We start from the raw sequence: 21,049 nt of genomic DNA, 5'->3' as shown, positions 1-21,049 counted from the left end.
ATTTTAAGCTTTCCCACTCCCTCAATTTTTATCTATTTTTAAGTTTTCATAGTGGCAGGAAATTATGGTGAGGAGGTCAGACAATTATTTAATGACAGTAGATGTTGATATTCAAAAATTCAGAGCTTTATAACTGTTAAAACAGTGTCAACATCATATGTCAAAATAAACAAAGTAAATATCCTTATACTATAGTTCTCAAACAGCATTTTTCTTTTTCTATCTGTAAATTTTGATTAGGGATGGAAATATTTTTTCATCCGTTTATGTACAGTGAAATTGACATTTACTGACCTTTACTGATAAAAATCTCATCCTTCCAAGCCTACCTATAACTTGTAATATTAATGTGTGATATTTAACAATTTCTGTTCTAGAGTAATAATGCTAGTGAGTTGAGCACAACAATAATTCGATCCAGTCCAACTCCATTAGTAGAACAGACTACTGAAAAACCCGAAGACTTCTCATGGCAAAGAAATAGAAGAGGAACATCACTAAACACTAGTCAGAAGAACGTGAATGAGAAATCAGAAGCAAGTGAGTCTACAAGTCCTAGCAACAAACTTGAAGATTCAGTACCTAACCATAAATTGTCCAGAGAGTGTTTGCCAAGAAGTGAAAATGAGTTTACATCTAGTCTTCCAAACACAACACCCAGTCAGAACGAAATGGGACATGTTAATCCAGCTTTACCAAGCAAGTCATGTGTCCTTCAGCCATTATCTATTAATGTCGATACACCTGTAGCTTGGCAGGATCATACAAACAAAACAAAGAAGCCAGGATTATCCTCTTTAAATATGGTACCCACATACAGTGCATTAGGTGTTTATATTCCATTAAATCAAAACACGTGTGGTGAACAGTATGTTCCTATTTCAAGCTTCAAATCCTATGGATCTGCCTCTGAGACTCAGACAGTGTCTTCTGCAATTCCCACGCTACTTACTGGACGTTCACTTGCAACAACAGCATTTGCTCAACAATACCTGGGAAACATGCAATCAAGTGGAAATGTTGCTTTGTCTCAGTATGGTGGCAGCTGCACCGGTTGTTGTCTTCCACCTGGACTTCCTTTTTCTAGCATCCCAGCAGGACACGTTCAGAATTCAGTTACAGTAGGAATTCCTTTAGGTCCAAGTGTTGGGCCTGGATTGTTGGGTACATCTTCACTTTGTAATCCACACTCTGGTTCCTGGAACCCGAATATTTTAAGTACAGAATCGTACATTGGGCAATCTGCTGGCTCTAATGGAAGTAAACGGTGGGAGCCATCTGGGTTTGGTAAGTTGTTTCTTTTCTAAACGTCATAATTTTGTTTAAAATACTGTTACTGATCAAAACAGTTTAAATGGTAAATCATAAACTTAATTTACCTCAAGAAATAGAAACTGTGTTTCATTGACATATAGCTGCAGCTGTCATCTGGCTTGTTTCATATACACTGGTTTTATTCTTTTCATCTTTATTTAAATTTTGTGTTAAATCAACATTTACTTAAATAGTATCAGTCTCTAAGATACTATTTTAGTTATTAGAAATACTAGGTCCTGGCATTCTTCTTTCTAGAGGATTTGGTAGGATCTTTAGGGAATGTGAGTGGTGACATCATGGAAGAAACCTGCACTGCAGTTCTTCCTGTTTCCAGTTGCGTGAGTAGGAGATGGTAAGTCACACTCCACCTAAAATCCAAGACTCTGCATCCTGTTCTACTCCCACAGGACACTAAAAGTGCTGCAGCCCTTGGTTTCACCTCACTTGCTGTCACTGCTCAGCCAAATATTTTCCTCTCCCTCAAGCAAAAAATAATTAAGTCCTGACTTCCCTTTCTGAAGGAAAAAAAACCTTTTTTGTCTTTCACTGTACTTTTCTCGTTTCCTATTGAGAGCAGGAAATGAGAGCTCCTGACTTCGCTTTTGCATACCTTCTGTTTTTTGTCTGTTACGTTGCTGATCAATTAGAGAACATGTTCGTTTAAAGTTGCGCAGTGCTCCCTTATAACATTGCTTGGCATCTGCCTGCTTTGTCCACTGCTTGCAGAAAGAGCAGCCTGTTGGAGCTAGCTAGTGGGGGCTTGGAACCAGGGTGGACCGGCAACCCCTCATCAGCTCCCCTAAGTTCCCTGTGTAGCAGCTGCCCAGCAAGCTATCAATTGCCAGGCAGTTCAGCTGTCCCTCCCCCCACTGCCCTGTGCTGCTCCTGCCCTCTGCCTTGGAGCTGCTCCCAGGAGCCTCCTGCTTGCTGTGCAAGGGGCGGGGAAAGAGGGGTGCTAATGTCAGGGTGTTCTCCTCCCTCCTGCTCCTGTACCCCCATCTCCACAGAGTGGGGGGGAGGGGGACAGGGCCCAGGATGGAGGGAGCTTGCTGGCAGCAGCTGCTGTCTCAACTTGCTGATCTACTTAAAAAGGCAATGTACTTAGAGTGGTGTCAGCGTATTTAAAGGAGCAATGTGCATCTCCCTCTCTCTCTCTCTCTCACACAGTGTGTCTGCCTTTCTCTGCCATGCTGTCTCCCCTCCCTCCATTTGTACTGCCTTGTAGAGTGTGGGGCTACATTAACAACAATGTGTTAACATGGAGGGCTCAGCCAAGTGCTAGTTCATCATTTAGCACCAAGGCATTCTCTGGGAAATATCCCACCCTCTGACTTCACCACTTCAACCAAGCTTCACAATCATCATTGCTGTGTACAATATTAAATTGTTTATTTAAAACTTATACTGTGTACATCTGTGTGTGTGTGTGTGTGTGTGTGTGTGTGTATAATATATATATATATATTACACACACAGCTTATACTGTGACTGTGTGTGTGTACGCACACACAGATATACAGTCAGTCTTTGGCAAAAAAATTTCCCTGGAACCTAACCCCTCCCATTTACATTAATTCTTATGGGGAAATTAGATTCGCTTAACATCATTTCGCTTAAAGTAGCATTTTTCAGGAACACAACTACAACATTAAGCGAGGAGTTACTGTATCTTAATTGAGCTTGTTCACAATGCCTTGGTCACCTTCCTGAATAGTTAATTAAACCTACTGGCCATTGATATGACTAGTTCAGTCCATTCCTTTCAAAGTCCATTATGTAAATCTTAGGCTGATGCACTAAGTGTAGGCGTTCTGTTTTCCAGATTCCTGGCATTGTGAGACCCTTCTAAACGTATTCCACCTCTGCTAGGGAATTGGCTCACCTAAATTTTGTCCTTCGCAAGTTTTAAGATCTCCCTAGTCACTCGCTTTTCCCATGCAATTAATTCATTTATACTGGTCTTAGTACATTACATTAATGGTGCTCATTTAATTTAATTTCCCTTTTAAGAGTGGGAGAATAAGGATAAATAGCTTCTAAATACAAGCATGTATTTCAGCTAAGGCAGCCCTAAAATAAAATTATGGTTGTTGCAGGCATACAAAAAACTGGTGATTTTCAAACAATTTCAAATCTACTGAACTCTTACAACAGAACTTAACACTAAAGCTGTTTAATAGGAGAGGTTTTTCAATTTAATGACACAAATCAGTGTGTAATTTATGTAGTGTTCTAGAACAGGGGTTGGCAACCTCTGGCACACGGTTCGCCAGGGTAAGCACCCTGGCAGGCCGGGCCGGTTTCTTTACCTGCCGCGTCCGCAGGTTTGACCGATCGCAGCTCCCACTGGCCGCGGTTCGCCTCCCCCATTGGCCTGGAGCAGCGAACCACGGCCAGTGGGAGCCGCGATCGGCCGAACCTGCAGACGCGGCAGGTACATGGCTTCCAGCCGTCCCCATTGGCCTGGAGCAGCGAACCGGGGCCAGTGGGAGCTGCGATCGGCCGAACCTGTGGACGCAGCAGGTAAACAAACTGGCCCGGCCCGCCAGGGTGCTTACCCTGGCGGGCTGCGTGCCAAAGGTTGTCAACCCCTGTTCTAGAACTTTGTTTAAAGAGTAGAAACCTAAAGTCGCCAGTCAGTTTTGTAATAAGTTATCACTTTAAGAACAGTAAATGAGCCTAATCAGTATTGTGATGCTGGATGCTTTCAGAAACACCTCATTTCCTGTAAGTTGTACATAATGAACCCCTCAGTTACTATTCCATTTGATGTGAAACCTTAAGCTGCGTACAGTTCAGTCAGTACTGTGTTGTTTGTTTGTTTTTGTTTTGTTTTGGTTGGCTTTAGTAACTGCATTTGGCACACTTTTCTTAAACATCCTCATTTTTAAGGACACTAGAATCTTGAACACTTAACTAAAATCCTCAAGTTCATGAGGAAATATTCCCAGGAAATCTCAGAGCAGTGTTAGTAATGCTTGGAATGATGGTGTATTTGTCAAGCCAGGTTATGAACTATCTAACTCCAGACTATCAAATTGGTCATGGTTTAGCTACCTTTATCAGGGTGCTCATGATAGCAATTGTAGATAGGTATATTTGTAAATATATAGATATTGGTTATTAATAGAAATGGTTTTCTTTCCTAGGACATGTGAGAGTACCAGAAGAGCTGAAGTTCCCCAATGCTTGTTGTGTAGGAATTGCATCACAAACTAGTCTTGGTATTTTTAATCCAACTGAAAGATGGTTGCAGGTCAGCATTGGAATTTTTAGTATTTCAATTAATGGAGAAAAGGTAAGCTTTTTCTGTATAATTTTTAGTGTACAGTACAATGTTTCAAGTGCTAGGGACAATGACTATAGAATCCTATGAATTCTTAAATTCTTTCTAAACTCGTTCCCTCCTGCAGTTTTAATGCATCAAAAACTTAAACTCCATTCCTGCTATTATGACACAAATTCCAGTAGGAAAAAGTTCTCTAGTTGGCTCCTTCCAGACCAATTGGTGCTTATTTTTCCCCCCCCTTCTCTCAGCATTGTAGCATGTAGCCTCTACTACACTGGTAGCTTCTTATCAGCTATGAACTCATGATCCCAACTTAAATCCCTGCATGGTAGGTGGTGCAAACATCTACCTACCAAGCTGGCTTATACTTAGTACGGCTCTAACATTTGAAACCAAATTTATGTTGACTTTTATGTAGCAGCTTACTCTTCCTGTGTACTCTGTTCTGGAACAGTGTAAGGTATATTACTTCATTTTGTAAAACTAATTCTTCATATACAATGTCTATAGGAATAGTGGAGATCAAACACAAATATATTCATGTTGCAGGAAGCTTAGGATGTAAAACATTCCTTATTCTACTTGTTCTATACAGTCTTATGTATATTACAATAAGCTACAGGACCTGAGCAGGCCAGTGATCGTGATGCTGTACAAACTGGGAGAGGGATTTTTCCAAAAACTGAAAATATAAAATTCAAACGATGCAACAGTTGGATGAGACAGACACATGGGGAAAGGGGCAGGAGAAGGTAACATTAAAACCATTAAGCAAAAACATGATCAACAAGTATCAGTTGACCACCTACTGAGCCATTGTTAGATACCTTTGTGGGTAGAGGTAAGTCTTAAGGGTGGAATACTTTGCCTTTTTTTACTTTTGCAGAAACTAATAAGGCTTATTTTTTTTTAGATGGATCCTCTGAAATGTCAATGTCTAGTGTTCAAGAACAAAACCATCATAGGACCTCATTCTACAGAAGAGCTGAAAATACTTTTCTTACCTTGTCATCCTGGAATCTACCAGTGTGTCTTCAGTATTTCATCTTGGCCGGTTTCTGCAGATGCTGAGACAATAGTCCAGGCAGAAGCTTTGGCAACTAGGGTAGTTTTGACAGCAGTTGCTGAAAATCCTAATCTCGAGGTAAGAAGCAGTTTGTTATATTGAACTGATATATTCTTATGTGTTTGCTTTTTCTAAATACTTAAAAACTATTTGGAGAGCTCAAGATTACTTTATTTCGAAAGGAGATGAGAATACTTCATGTAAATGGCAATGTACCAGAAGTATAAACTTTAACACAAGATACTCTGCAAAATTTATTTGCAGAAGGGCCCCTATATGGGGCATTGGAGACTTCTGCTTCATGAGTAATTAGCATTTTGTCTATGCTAAGGTATGGTGCATAGCTTCTCATTTCATTCAGTCTTAATAATTGGGTGGCTAAAATATGAAGAATAAGTAAGTTTTCTTCTTTGAGTAATTGTCCACAGGGATCCTCCTTCTGTTGCACATACTCCGTGTTTGTGAGATTGGATTTTTTTGGCCAGCTGTGTGTGTGTGAGCCATTCCTGTGCTGTGGATTCTCATATGCTCTTCCCCGACCTGGGCCCTTTACCCTTCATCAAGCTGGTGGGTGGTTTCTACTAACTCCTGAAGAAAACTCTTGATCTAACCATTCATTCCTGTCAGTTAATGCTGGTTAAAACAAGGAGGCAAGCCTGGTTATGAAAACAGAAAAACCTATTCTAGAGTCTCAATTGTGGCAAATTCTTGCTGTCTCAGGAGCTGATCAGTCTGTCCTTGGGTCTGTGCTGTCACTGAAGAGTTTCTGTTGGAGCCTTTGTGAATTTGAGAGAACAAGTCAGTTCCTTGACCCAGTTAAACTGTCACAAAATGGGTGATGTTTCTGGTTCTGTGATTCCAGTCCTAATGCCACGGGCATGCTTTCAAATACAGCTGCTCCAGCTTTGTATACTTGCCTGTTAGTCATGCTGCTCTAAGCTCTCTTGCCTGTCTCTGTAGTTACTAGTTCTCTTTTCCTCACCTGTCGCTTGCAAGATAAGTTTGTCACCAGGAATAGTCTTTGATTGCCACCATCACTCAGATTGGAGGGTAGTCATGACTAATTTGTTGCTTGGGGTACAATTTCATTGAAACCACAAAGTGGCATAAGTATGCTGATCAGGAGAATGCTCTGCTGCTGACTAGGAGTCAATTATTAGTATACAACTTGCATCTTAAACCAACGAGAAGCCAAACACTGTCATCACTGTGTCATATATTAATCAGGAACCAAAGTGCAGGAGATAGTGACAGAGGCTTGTTTAGTACTTCGTAAGCAAAGATCTGTTTTATGTTTCTCTGAGCCAACTTTTCTGCCGAGGTTTTGAAATCCAGGATACAAGCAGCTGAGCTGTGGCTAGTACCATCTGGAAAAATGTGAAAGACACAACTTCAGCACTCTCCTGTCTTTCTGCAGTGGGAACTTTGAAGTGGATAAAAGCTTTCAAGTAAAATGTAGAGAAGATGGGGTGAGAGTGAGAGCCAAGCTGCAGACTTTGCTGGCCCCTGAAAAACCTCTGATTCTCTCCTTGACTTTGACTTCCTTTGTTTGCCTTCAAAGATAAAGTCTGAATAGAATCATCCGGTGATAACCCTAAATACCCACAATGGCCTTGGTTTGCTGGAAATGCTAAATCTCTACCAATACAAACTTTTCCTTTCCTGTCTTCCCATCCTCCCCGGCTATACCTTTTTATGTCATCAACAGATAGCAATCACTTAAGCAAAAAGATAATTCTTGAGTGAGCATATGTGGAAAAAGGTTGAGCAGGTTTTTACTGTGCTCATAGATAGGAAGTCTAAAGCTGCATATTTGATTCTTGGTAACTTTCAGAATCTGGTGAATAGATTCAAATACCACATTTAAGATTCTTGTTTTACAGGATTGTATGGATAAAGGCTGAGGGTCCAAGTGGCAATGCAAAGGGCCTGAAGCAGAGCTTTATGTTCTGAGTCCTCATTCAGACGTGACTTATCTTGCAAAGTGTACACTCTGGTCTCCTTTGGTCTATGCATTCTAGTAATTCGAGTTCTTGAATCATCCTGTCATGTTCTCTTTAAACTCTTGAGAGATTCTCCAATATCTGCTTCATTCATGTCTATTTGCTTAACCAGGGTGGAGAGTTTCAAACACTCTGCCTATTTCATCAAGATGGGGAACATGTTTAATCACTATTTCGTTTCCAAGGTAGTATTTTTCAAAATATTCACAAATGTGAGCATTGTCAGTCTCATTCATAAGAGAGCTTTTCTTTATCCTGTCTGCACCTGCTGATTTGGAAGACTTTTTACCATGATCTGAACTGCACAGAATGACTCTAAGGAATTCTGTTGAAATAGCAATTATTTTTTACGTATCTCTTCAGCCTCTCAAAGATTGATAGCATCTCTTTATTTAAATAAAGGTTTTAAGATCACTAATGGGTAGCTATTTGAAATTTAAGTGTACATTAATAAGTTAATCAAAAATCAAAATTTGCTCTTCTGTGAGTACCTCAGTGCAGCATGTAATTTTGGTTCAGTTCGTGATGTGAACATTATACGTATCCTTTCGTTCCTATTTAAAAATCTTTTTAGCAGCTTATGAACAAACATTCTTAGGGTAGTTCTCAGAAGGTTCATTTTTTGTTTCTTCCCTCAAACTGTCGTCCTGAGATCTCAACTGTAAATTAAATGAGTCTTGAAGAAAGGATAATACAAAGTTTTTGATTAATTAAGCTGATTTCATGAAGTGTTTATATCAAACAAAACACACTTCTAAAATTAAACATCAGGTTTGTGTTCTCTGTGAGCTTTGAAATATGGATTTTTGTGAATTCTGCATTTTTACTGAGCTGCTTTTATAATGCTGCTGTTAAATTCCTATGTCCTGATACCCAGCCTGTTCCTCTACTGCTGGCCTTGTGTGCTTACTTTATCCTGCCTATCCCATAGAAATAGATTCAGGCTCAAAGTGTGGGAGACATTCAATCGGATGGTGCTGCTTGTTGGTGTCAAAGCCAGCTTCTCCCTTCTTCCACTTCTGACAGCAGGGGAACTGCACTGTATTGCTGGGTGCAGGGAAGGAGAGAGGCAATATGTGGAAAAGCATGGTCTTTCCTTCAAATTTATAAAGGCTATATCTATGTCTAATATCAGGTGGAAACAGGAAAGACAGATGGTCTAGATTTTGGTGACCTATCATCTGGCAGTTGGAAGGCTCTTCCACTAAAACTAATCAACAAGACCCATGCTTCTGTGCCCATCAGACTTCTTATCAAAGCAGTAAGTACATTAAGTTTTATATATATATATTTTTATTTATTTATTTATTTAAAGGTGGAATCAGAGGACTAGAAGGGACCTTGAGAGGTCATCTAGTCCAGTCCCCTGCACTCATGACAGGACTAAGTATTATCTAGACCATCACTGACAGGGGTTTTCTAACCTGCTCTTAAAAATCTCCAGTGATCGAATAAACTTTTCTGTAACAGTAATTCTAGTAATCAGTGTTGATAGGGATGAACTTGTCATGGGAGAAGCATATTTTATATATCTGTTATGGCTGCTTTGCTGGGATATGTTTCCACAGAAGGATAATTTTGAATTATCAATTCTGTGACAGCCTCAAAGGCTATACCCATACCTAGAGAAGTATCCTCAAAACTTCATGTCTATATATTACTTTTGAAAATATGGATCTTAATATTTTATTTTTAAAAAGCGGTTTCATTGACAGAATGCTGTAGCGTGGCGTTGCTTCACATTTTCCAAGGAACCAGTTAATACTTTTATTGAATGTTCACCTCAGACTGATGCAAACTCTCAGCTAGCAGCTCCATCAGTTGTGAACCATGTGATACACGCAAGTTATGATGGACAAGTAAGTATCTCATAACAATATTAGTTTTTGCAATTGTTCCTTTAAAATGATTCTAGTTACAGATAACGGAATCCACACTAACTGTATGAAGGGTAGTGATGTGATCAATATTGTTTTCTTGTTTTGAGTTCATTTTGGTTTTCTGGTGGTGGGAGTGATCAGGCAGTAGTTTAACTGTAAGTGTTTTTGGGTGGTGGAGAGTGTAGGTAACTTTTAACTTCATAATTTAAAATACTAACTAAAAATCAAACTACTGGGATTTTCCAAGAAAGTATACTCAAGATTATTCAGAGCTTTTACTTTACTGTTTAAATCCCTCTTATACTTCAGGTATACTAAGGGAAACCTGGATAGCTTCTCTGTATATTAGCTCACTTTAACTAAGAAATTATTTTTTTTGTAACCTATAAAAGGAGCGTTCATAGTAAAACGCTCTTTGGTTGTTTTGTCTTAGAAACACTGCTTTTCCAGATTTTAGTCTAGACATCTAAATCTTCAATATAATGAATGTCTTGTTCACACTATCTATTGGACAGTTTAAAAGTTGAAATTTTCAGTAGATGTGTGTAAAGTATCAAATATATTCCTTTTTTCAGGATCCTGAAATCTTAGTAGTATGGGTCCTGTTTCATGCACCAAAGAAACAAATCTCTCTTTCAGGTATAGTAGTTTAACTTCCATTTTAACTACTTTTGTGTGTTACAAGTTTGCTTTGGGACTAAAAGGATGAGTCAGTAACGTAGATGAAACATTTCAGTAACTTTTTTGCTCTGGTGCCCTAATCTGCGTACGTCCATCCTGGCATTGACAGATCAGTTTTAATACTTGAAATTAAATAATACCCAAAATAGAAGTACAGTTATATCTTAAGTAATTAAGGCCCCCATTACCATAATAACCACTTCAAAATAAAATATTGAGCTTCAAGTTGGTTATAGTTCAGGCATCAAACTTTAAGAATTTTGCAGGTAAAAAATGCTTGACTCTTTTGTTGAATTTAAAATCCTTCTAGATATCTTGGGTCCAGCAGATGAGTTCTTAGCAAGAGTTGATGTAGAGGTTGACAGTCCAGGGCCTACTAGTGTGATAAAAAGTATTCCCCTCAGAGCAAGAGCTGGAACAGCTAGGATACATGCTCCGAAGGACTTACAGGTATTCTACAAATTTTTTTTTTATAAATTAAGTGTACTTTAGCTTCTTTGCTGTTGGTAGTTCTGTATTCTTTGTTGTAAAATACAACCGCTTTTTTTTTTTTTTTTTTTTTTTTTTTTTTTTTTTTTGCTATTGTTGGTTCTTCAGCCAAGCAGCAACTGCCTTTAAAGAATGCTGGAAATATTGAAGTCTATTTAAAAATTAAGGTAGGGAAACGTCTTAATTTTCTAAATAGTAGTCTTAAAATCATTGGTTTTGTGCTGCCCACATTGCATTGAAATTAGAGCTGACCTCTGGAAGCCCCACAAACCTTGCAGTCTGGTTTTTCCCTCTGGCTTTTTGGGGGGGACTGTAGCAAGGGTATCCTCCATATTATTTTTTTTAAGTAAAGTTTCCTGACGCTTTATTAGAAGAGAAGCCTTGAAAATTAAATCAGTCACTAGGGTTGGAAGTTTATTGCAGTGGTTTTTGTTCCCTGAAAGTCATAGGCTATTCAGTCACTTTTATAATTGCGTATGCTTGGCTTGTGAGTATGTCAGTATTAAATAGCTAATTTTGTGAGTTTGCAGCTGTAGGTAGTACCACTTGTCACAGAGGCTCTGCATGTCCAATGCAGGGTTGATACACTGCATCACACGGTCGTCAGGACTCTGAGCTGGGCCAGACAGCCATAATCAGGGACTCCGGCCCCCTGGTTGGAGCGGAGCAAACGAACAATCTGTAGCTCTTAGCCTCCTGACTGGGGCTGACAATAACAGTCTGGGGTTTTGGCCCTTGGGCGAGGCAGAGCAAACAAACTACACCGTTACCTCAATATAACGCGACCCGGTATAACACGAATTCGGATATAACGCGGTAAAGCAGTGCTCTGGGGGGGGCGGGGCTGCGCACTCCGGTGGATCAAAGCAAGTTCAATATAACGTGGTTTCACCTATAACGCGGTAAGATTTTTTTGGCTCCTGAGGACAGCATTATATCGGGGTAGAGGTGTACTTATATCAGTGATTCCTGACAACAATGCGTAGTGGTAAGTGCAGGATGAGATAAGGGCAGGGCAACCTGGTCCCACCCTACTCCACTGGGTTCCAACCCAGGGCGCTAAGAAGCCAATGATCAACTTATTAAGGGTCAAGTGGCGGCTCCCAATGCGTTCCCTGTGTCACTTCCAACCCTTGAGTCTCCAGCAGGCTTGTTCTCCATAGGCTGTGGCTTGGCATCTCTGTTTGCCTCCGTTAATGGGGGATCTCCCGTAGTGTAGTCAGGGATACCCTCCTTTGCAGTCAAGAGATCTGATGGTACTTCAGAAGGAGTCGGCAGTGCATGTCCCTTCTCCTCCTCAGCCAGCTCATACTGGAGTGAGCTGCTTCCTTTTATCCGCTCCCTCCACCAGAAGCATGTGCAGCAATGTTGAGGGTCATGGCCACTTGGGCCCACAGTGAGTGATGAACTCCTGCTTGCCCAGTCTGGGGTTGATACACCCCATCACATCACTCAGACTATGCTTCAAGTTTCTTCCCCAGTTAGTTTCTGCAAGTGAGTCTGCTTTTTTTGCTCAGCACACAGTATAGTCTCTCAGTGTAGAAGGTAGGTTATCTACAGTAGTTGCATGAAACAGTGTGGAGTAAATGTTTGATTGAACAAAGGTTTCCTTCATTCTAATTCATACTCAAATATTGACTTCCTTATGGCTTAGAGAAAACTTAAGTGATTTGATCAATCTCAAGTACAAGAGAAAATAGCTTTACTGGAGAGTTATTTGGATGACTAGTTAATGTGCAGTGGATATCTCATTGGAGATGAGAGAGCTTGGGGAGAAAACATAAGGGCAGAACAAAAGTGGATTCAGGAAAGGAAAAACAGTAATACTAGAGCAAGCTAAGAGTTGGACCACCTAGTATGGGATGTATATGAAAGAATAAGGGAATGGGGATGTTGATCTAAAAGAGAATAGAAGCAATAGGCAATTAGGCAATGGAATATTGATATAGAGGCAGAATGAGTGACATGGAAGAGAGAGAATTAAAAAAAACAAAACCAAGAAAACAACATAAAATTGTTTGTAGTAGATGTCCTAGATCTCCTCTCTGAAAGAAAGGGGTGGAATGGCTATCCTGAACACACTACAGCTCTACCCCGATATAACGCTGTCCTCTGGAGCCAAAAAATCTTACCGTGTTATAAGTGAAACTGCGTTATATCGAACTTGCTTTGATCCGCCGGAGCGTGCAGCCCCGCCCCCCTGGAGTGCTGCTTTACCGCGTTATAGCCGAATTTGTTATATTGGGTCACGTTATATCGGGGTAGAGGTGTGCTATTTTTATTTCAGTTTATCTACACTAACACAAAAATACTTGAATATCTCAAGGTATTGTTATAGCGAGAGATGGCTACCTTCATGTGAGTTGTAGATCCAAAGATAATCAGACCTCTTTAAAGCCGATGTGTGCACCAAGTAATCTTTCAGGCTCAACAGAAGGATTGAATAAGACCCCTTTTTGTAGTAAGAATAGCTATATGCTATGGAGCTACCACTCAAGGCACTAGGCAACACAGCAGGTCAGAGCTAAGCCAGGTGGAGTGAATCGTTTTCTCAGTTAGACACTGGTTAGGAGTTTTAATTGCACCGGATATGTGTTGGAGTCAGAAAAGCATATAGAAGGAGTTGAGAATGATCCTGAGAGGAATTAGAGAGAACTTTGTGGGTGCAGAACTCACTGGAGTGGTAGACTTGGATTACTGAACAAGAAAGCTGCCTGCTAGGTTTTTTTTTTCCCCCTACTTCATTGAAGGAGACGAAACTTTATGTATATTTTTTTGTAAATAAGCAAGATAGCAATAAGAATATATCTCTCATATCACTGATTTCTTCTTATAATGGAAATAACCCTAAATATTAGCCAGCTTTGTGGGTCAAAAAGGCAACACTAGATTGTTAAATTAGTTGTCATGTTAAAATTGTTAATATTACTAGCTACTCAGGATTATAGTTCAACTACAGAAAGACTTGATAAATAACCCAAAATAAGCCTGCACACATCCCTCCAGAAAATAGGAATTCTGTGGCCCTCAGACTCTGAGCTTACTTGGAGAATTACCCTTTGAAATGCTTTCAGCATTTTGGCAATTATGTATAAAGCTATAGGGTTCCAATTCTGCACCCGGTGGCAGCAAAAAGTCTGTCTTCCCTTCTTTCCTGTCGTGAGTCAGTTAATGATGCATTTGGATGTACCTCAAATAATTACTTCAGATTTTTTTACTAAAATTCTGAGGCAGTCCTGGACAGGAGTTGGTGGTTTTGTGTGGGAAAAGTTGTTTTATAGACCAATCCTACATATCAAGACCACTGTACCTGGTAGAAGTGTTGCTGTGATACAGATTTTTTGTGTTCCCAGCACGCTAAAGCCCAGGCTGAAAAAGGTTACAAACAAAGCCTCGTGTACTCTGTAGCAAGCTGTGGTGAGATTCTTAGATTCTGTGACATGGTCTTGCAGAAGACAGAAAATTTTCATTTAATTGAAAGAAAAATAGTAAAAATGTACCTGAGTAATCATCCCCCTATTTGTTATACCTTTCAGCTGAACAATCCTTTGAGATTAATGGAGTGGGTTCATGTCTTTTACAGCTATTTTTTCAGGCTGTCTACAAACTCAAGAAGATAGCACTGCATTAACTTAAATTTGGCTCAGGTTTTCTTCAGCAATGGTTAGAAACATTTTTTTTTCCTTTTAACTAGAAACATGATTTCTGGAGCACAGCTTTGTGATGAGGTAGGTTCTGTGGCAAATTCTGTGGCCCTGGAACTTCAGAATGCATGGGTCTGTGATTAGAACACTTGCTGTCAACTGTTGATAAATAACTTTTAAAACAAATCTGCCAAGAAATAGAAAACTTGATTAGTTAATATACTGACAAATCCAGATAAAAAAGCTAAAACGAAGGCCCAGAGAAACTAATCACTATTTAACTTAACATTTCTAACTTGTAGTTATTCTACGAACTCAGTACAATGGAGTTGCCTCTGGTATACGCTGGAGGCAGCTGAAAATGTATCTATGGGGGTTATGAGTTTGGTTGTGCCTCGAACAGTTTCAGACCATATTCCCTGCCTCCAACCAGCTAAACAAAGCGCAGTGTCTCTGCTCTTGCACTCACCCTGGCTCTTAAAGCCATTCTAAAGCTGTAGTAATGAATCCTGTTCTCTTCTCCCAGCCCTCCTTCTCTTCGTTCACTGGAGACCAATTTAAAACAACAAACAAAGATCTTTCCCAGAATAAGACATCTATTACATTCCCCGTTTTTTGTGCTGTCCTATCCCATGGCAGAGCTGGTCAAATAGAGCAGGCAAATGGCCAGAGGATTCCCTCCATCTGATAAAGATCTTTTGAGGACCCACAAAAGGGAAGCTCTGCCACATCTGCTCCCAGCCTGTGAACCCTGGCTTTGCCAGGTGAAGGGTTTAGAGCCTGTACAATTTTTGGGGCTCCTACATTTCCCCATATTGGTGGTTCCTGAGGGACCTCTGCAAGGATAGATTGGTTCTTCTAACAGGCAGCCAGGACCATCTTTCTAAATTAAGGATTTATCAGAGGTGAATGTTCCCCTTCTCTGCACAGTACTGGCTTCATCACGTACAAGGGTTCCATGTCAAATCTTGGAGAGTAATAGTCTCTTGACAAAAAGACTAGAATCCTCGCTGACTCCCATTACTCCCAGAGGATGGTTTGGACTCCCTCAGGGATGTGCTCCTTGCATATGATTTTTAGAAAACTCATCAGACAAGGAGCATAGGTATTTAAGGCCCCTCTCCACAGGCTAAAACACAAAAATAGCACTATGTAGGAAGAGGGACTGAATCTCAGATGGGGGACAGAATCTTCCCTTTGATTTCCAGCCTTATGTGAGTTAAAGAAGGAAAAGTTATTTCAGATCTTCATCCTCTCTGATTAGCTCCAGTTCTTACCCGAAAAAGTTTTCATATTACAATAACCCTAAACCAGACAAGTAAGAGAGGTTCTTCTTCGAGTGATTGCTCATGTCAATTCCAATTAGGTGTGTGCGTTCTGCGTGCATGGCAGCTGGAAGGTTTTCCCCCTAGCAGTACCCGTCAGGTCCATCCGGGTGCCCCCTGGGGTCATAGAATCATAGAATATCAGGGTTGGAAGGGACCTCAGGAGGTAATCTAGTCCAACTTCCTGCTCAAAGCAGGACCAATTCCCAACTAAATCATCCCAGCCAGGGCTTTGTCAAGCCTGACCTTAAAAACCTCTAAGGGAAGGAGATTCCACCACCTCCCTAGGTAACCCATTCCAGTGCTTCACCACCCTCCTAGTGAAAAAGTTTTTCCTAATATCCAACCTAAACCTCCCCCACTGCAACTTGAGACCATTACTCCTTGTTCTGTCATCTGGTACCACTGAGAACAGTCTAGATCCATCATCTTTGGAACCCCCTTTCAGGTATTTCAAAGCAGCTATCAAATCCCTCCTCCCCCCCATTCTTCTCTTCTGCAGACTAAACAATCCCAGTTCCCTCAGCCTCTCCTCATAAGTCATGTGTTCCAGCCCCCTAATCATTTTTGTTGCCCTCCTCTGGACTCTTTCCAATTTTTCCACATCCTTCTTGTAGTGTGGGGCCCAAAATTGGACACAGTACTCCAAATGAGGCCTCACCAATGCCGAATAGAGGGGAATGATCACGTCCCTCGATCTGCTGGCAGTGCCCCTACTTATACAGCCCAAAATGCCATTAGCCTTCTTGGCAACAAGGGCACATTGTTGACGCACCTTCATGGCGCTGAATATAGAGCCCTGCCGACCCGCCACCACTTCAGTTCCTTCTGACAGCCTGTGACGGTTAGCCGAAACACTCATAGCTCTTGCTTTGTAAGTGCAACTTCTCTAGTAGGTTGGACTTTTGTCCTGTAAATAGGTAGGTTTACAGTAGTATAGTTTAATATAGTGCTAGATAAGTTTCAGTTGGGGGTAGCCCCCCTCTTTTGCTCTGCCTTTTCCCCGGTACCAAGGAATGCCTTGATCCCCGGGGTTTAAACCCTGCACAGTGTGTGTGGCAAGTCTATGCCAAGAAGTGATCTCCACACTTCCTGCTTGAAGTGTTTGTGGGAAAGCCACCAGAAAGAACGCTGCAAGATCTGCAGGGGATTTTGTCTGAGGACTCAGAGGGATCAGCACCTCAAGATCCTGCTAATGGTGGCTGCTCTACATCCTCACTCGGCCCCTGGCTCAGTGGAGCCGATGTCGTGCACAGACAAGGCATGAGTCGGTGCTGAGGAAGGACTCTGCCAGAGACCCTCGGCACCAGCAGGGTTCCACACAGGGAAGTGGACGGCACCATTCTCAATCCCCTGTGCCCCACAGGAAGAGGAGACCCGAAAGGGGCCACTCCCCCATGCCCAGACTGGCGCAGGAGCCCACCACCATGAGACACGCATCGGGCCACAGGTGTTCAGCACCACTGACTAGGGTCACGTCTACTCCTGCCCCAGCACAGGAACAGTCGAGTCCAGGCCCCCAGCACTCCCCAATCTGGGAGGACCATGATCTCCAGTTGCCTTTCACGCCGGAGGCATTCGAGGCCACCAACGACCTCATCCGCTGCTACACCTTCGCCTCTGAGGTGAGACAGGACACTGAGCTCGGTTTCAGCGGCACCCGTGAGACCCTCTGTGCCATCCAGAGGCAAACCTTCTATGGTACTGCATCAGTTGCCATCTCCTTGGTACCAGTCGCCTGTACAATCCATCAGGGGACCCATAGGGGAGTGGCACTGGTCTCCGAGTTCCAGGCATTGCTCCTTCATGGTCCTCGTATAGTGAATGCTCAGAGTTGGATGCAGAGTCCCACAGATCCAGGAAGAGCAGCGATTCAGGTCTGACAGATGTGGGCACAGCAGACTCATCTGGTTCCGTGGCCTGGTCAGTGGCAGACTCCCACCCAGTGGCCATTCTGGACCCCCTGGGCATTCCACCAGGGCTAGAGCCAGGGGTCCTACTCTAGGTTGGCGTCTGTGGCGTTAGCTTAATATGTGCCTCCGGCACCTCACCAGGGGCAGGACCTAGCATGGGCTACACTGCCGGTGCCGACACCGCCGGCATCCACTGCACCGCTACCAACGTGACCTGCGATGGAATACCAGGTGCCGCATGATCCCGTTGGTGCCAAGGGCAGGGAACAGGACCCACTTCCCGCTAAGGCCTTGTCCTCGCCTGATGAGATGGTGGCGGGAATGTCAACGGCCCCCATCCTCGAGGAGAGTAGAATGCGCCAGCAGTTGCTGAGGAGGGCGGCAGAGAACCTGGGGATCCAGGCAGAGGAGGTGGTCGAAACATCAGACGCCATGGTGGACATTCTCGCCCCTTCTGATTCCTCCCGTGTTGCCTTGCTACTTATCAATACAATTCAGGGTACCACCAAGATGCTGTGGCAAACCCATGCTTCTTTACCACCAATAGCAAACAGAAATACTTCCTTCCCTCTAAGGGGTTCGAGCACCTTTTCACACCTCCCCCATCAGACACCCTAGTCGTAGCAGTGGCTAATGAATGGGAGTGCCAAGGCTATCAGAGACCCTCCCTGAAAAATCGGGAGGCCGAAAAGCTGGACCTCTTTGGAAGAAAAATCTATTCCACGTGGGGACTCCAGCTCCAAATTTCTAATCACCAGGCTGTCCTCAGTAGATACAGTTACAACTCCTGCGGAGCGATGGCAAAATTGATGGAGCTGTTGCCGCAAGACTCCAGGGCAGAGTTCTCCTTTTTGGTAGAGGAGGGTAAGCTCATTGGCTGGACTTTGCTGCAGGCAGCCTTCCACGTGGCAGATTCGTCCACTCACACTCTGGCCTCTGGAGTAGCTATGAGAAGGAGCTGGCTACAGGTCTCAGGTCTACCGTTTGAGGTCCAACAAATCATCCGTTTTGAGGGCTTGGCCCTCTTCTTGGAAAAAACGGACTCGCAGCTTCATAGCCTCCAGGATTCGAGGGCCACCCTCAAATCCCTTGGCCTGCACGCTCCCGCTACTCAACGAAGGCATTTCAAGCCACAGCCCACGCCTTGCTTTTACCACCCTCAAAACAGGCAGGACTTTTCTCAGAGACGGAATGGACATATCAGGAAAAGACCTGACCCTTCCTCAGCCCAGGGCTCTGGACAGGTGAAACAATCCTCTGGCCAGAAGCAGAACTTTTGAAGGTGCGCCCGCGGGCGACGCACCAGTCTGAACTGCGGATCCATCCCACCTTACCTTTTCGTGCCGACTGTCCTATTTCTGCCCTGCGTGGACCGATATTACATCGGATCGCTGGGTACTCCGCACGGTAGAAAGGGAATACTCCCTCCAGTTCTCCCTCCCTTCCAACCCCTTCCCCGTCCCTCTTCAGAGACCCTTCTCATGAGCAACAACTTGCGCAGGAGGTGCACTTGATCCTAACGCTGGAGGCAGTGGAAAAGGTTCCTCAGGAGCTGAAGGGCAAAGGTTTCTATTCACGTTATTTCCTAATACTGAAAGTCAAAGGCAGCCTCAGGCCCATCCTAGACCTGTGAAATCTCGACAAGTTCATGAAGGAACTGAAGTTCCGCATGGTCTCTTTGGCCTCTATCATCCCTTTCTTGGATCTGGGGGACTGGTATGCCACCCTCGATTTGAAGGACGCTTACTTTCATATTTTGATAACGCCGTCCCACAGAAGGTACCTCAGGTTCATGGTGAACCAGAATCATCAGTTCACTATCCTCCCGTTTGGCCTGTCAGCAGCTCATCGAGTGTTTACCAAGTGCATGGCAGTTGTGGCTGTGTTCCTACGCAAGCACCAGGTGCAGGTGTTCCCATACCTCGACAACTGGCTAATCAAGGGCTGCTCCAGAGTGCAAGTGGAGACACAAGTGAGCATCATTGGGCTACTTTCAATGACCTGGGCCTTTTACTGAATGTACAGAAGTCAACTGAATGTACAGAATATACAGAAATCCCTCGTTCAGCGGATAGTTTATAGGGGCGGTATTGGACTCTAAACAGGTGAGGGTGTACCTCCGGAGTCGTGTTTCCAGTCCCTGTGCAACATACGAAGTCTCAGGCAGTTGCCTACTACCACAGCAAGGAATTTCCTAAAGCTTCTGGGACACATGACCGCTTGTTCCGATGTAATACAGCACGCCAGACTGAGACTCTGGACTCTATAGGTGTGGCTGGCTTTGGTGTATCAGCCAATTCAGAACTGTCTAGACAAGATCATCACTCTTCCTTGTCCGGTCCTTGACTCCCTCCTATTGTGGCTTGACCCGCAGGCAGTGTGTGTGGGTGTTCCTTTTGCCAGACCACAGCCATCCCTCTCGCTGGTGACGGACGTGTCAGCATTGGGGTGGGGTGTACACCTGGGAGACCTCAGAACTCAGGGCGTCTGGTCCCAAGTGGAGATCTCACTTCACATCAACATCAGAGAGCTGAGAGCGGTCCGTCTGGCATGCCAGACATTCCAAGTTCATTTGGAAGGGAAATGTGTATTGTCATGACAGACAACACAACAGTGATGTTTTATATAAACAGATTGGGGTGTATGCTCCTCTCCTCTGTGCCAGGAAAGCCCTCAGACCATGGGACTTTTGCATAGCTCACTCAATACACCCGGAGGAGTCGTATCTCTCCGGAGTACAGAACGAGTTGGCGGACTATCTCAGCAGGTCTCTTCATGGCCATGAGTGGTCCCTATGCCTAGATATCGCAAATACCATCTTCCAACAGTGGGAGTTTCCCCCAATAGACTTGTTTGCCACGCATCATAGCAGGAAGTGCCTGAAGTTCTGCTCCTTCCCGAATCACAGACCGTATTCCATTGCAGACCCGTTCCTCCTTCCCTGGAAGGGACACCTGTTGTACACGTTACCTCCCATACCGCTCGTTCACAAGGTGCTCCTCAAGGTTTGAAGGGACGAGGCCTCTGTGTTATTGATAGCTCCAGCCTGGCCTCGCCAGCACTGGTACACATCCCTCCTGCAAATGTCAGTGGAAACCCCGATCATCTTACCACTGTTTCCGGACCTGATAACCCAAGATCAAGGCCATTTCCAGCACGCGAACCTCTAATCGCTTCACCTCATGGCATGGAAGCTCCATGGCTGAACCCAATGGAGCTTGCCTGTTCAGATCCGATCAGAGAAGTCCTCCTTGGCAGTAGGAAACACTCCACTAGGGCTACCTACCTGGCCAAATGGAAGAGATTCACAATTTGGTCTTCACAATACCTCCCATCTGCAACACTTGTGTCCATACCTATCATAGTGGACTACCTTCTTCACCTCAAACAGCAAGGGCTTTCCGTGTCGTCAGTAAAGGTTCACTTGGCTGCCATTTCTGCC

The 21,049-nt window shown here is 43.3% G+C and overlaps 1 protein-coding gene across 1 annotated transcript in view; it reads left to right on the top strand.

The window, feature by feature from the left end:
- Nucleotides 1-21,049, top strand: part of CEP192 (centrosomal protein 192) — a 170,208-nt gene that overhangs the window by 80,659 nt on the left and 68,500 nt on the right. Inside the window, exons 20-27 of the mRNA XM_029913877.1 lie at nt 378-1,287; nt 4,467-4,615; nt 5,520-5,750; nt 8,811-8,936; nt 9,391-9,534; nt 10,131-10,194; nt 10,547-10,696; nt 10,810-10,892. Of these exons, the coding sequence (XP_029769737.1) occupies nt 378-1,287; nt 4,467-4,615; nt 5,520-5,750; nt 8,811-8,936; nt 9,391-9,534; nt 10,131-10,194; nt 10,547-10,696; nt 10,810-10,892 (1,857 nt within the window). The remainder of the gene's footprint in view (nt 1-377; nt 1,288-4,466; nt 4,616-5,519; nt 5,751-8,810; nt 8,937-9,390; nt 9,535-10,130; nt 10,195-10,546; nt 10,697-10,809; nt 10,893-21,049) is intronic.

The sequence above is a fragment of the Terrapene carolina genome, unplaced genomic scaffold (assembly GCF_002925995.2).
Source record: "Terrapene carolina triunguis isolate 2854851 unplaced genomic scaffold, T_m_triunguis-2.0 Scaffold58, whole genome shotgun sequence".
Taxonomy (NCBI): domain Eukaryota; kingdom Metazoa; phylum Chordata; order Testudines; family Emydidae; genus Terrapene; species Terrapene triunguis.
The sequence above is the reverse complement of the archived record's forward strand: the minus strand, read 5'-3'. Positions and strand labels throughout refer to the sequence as shown.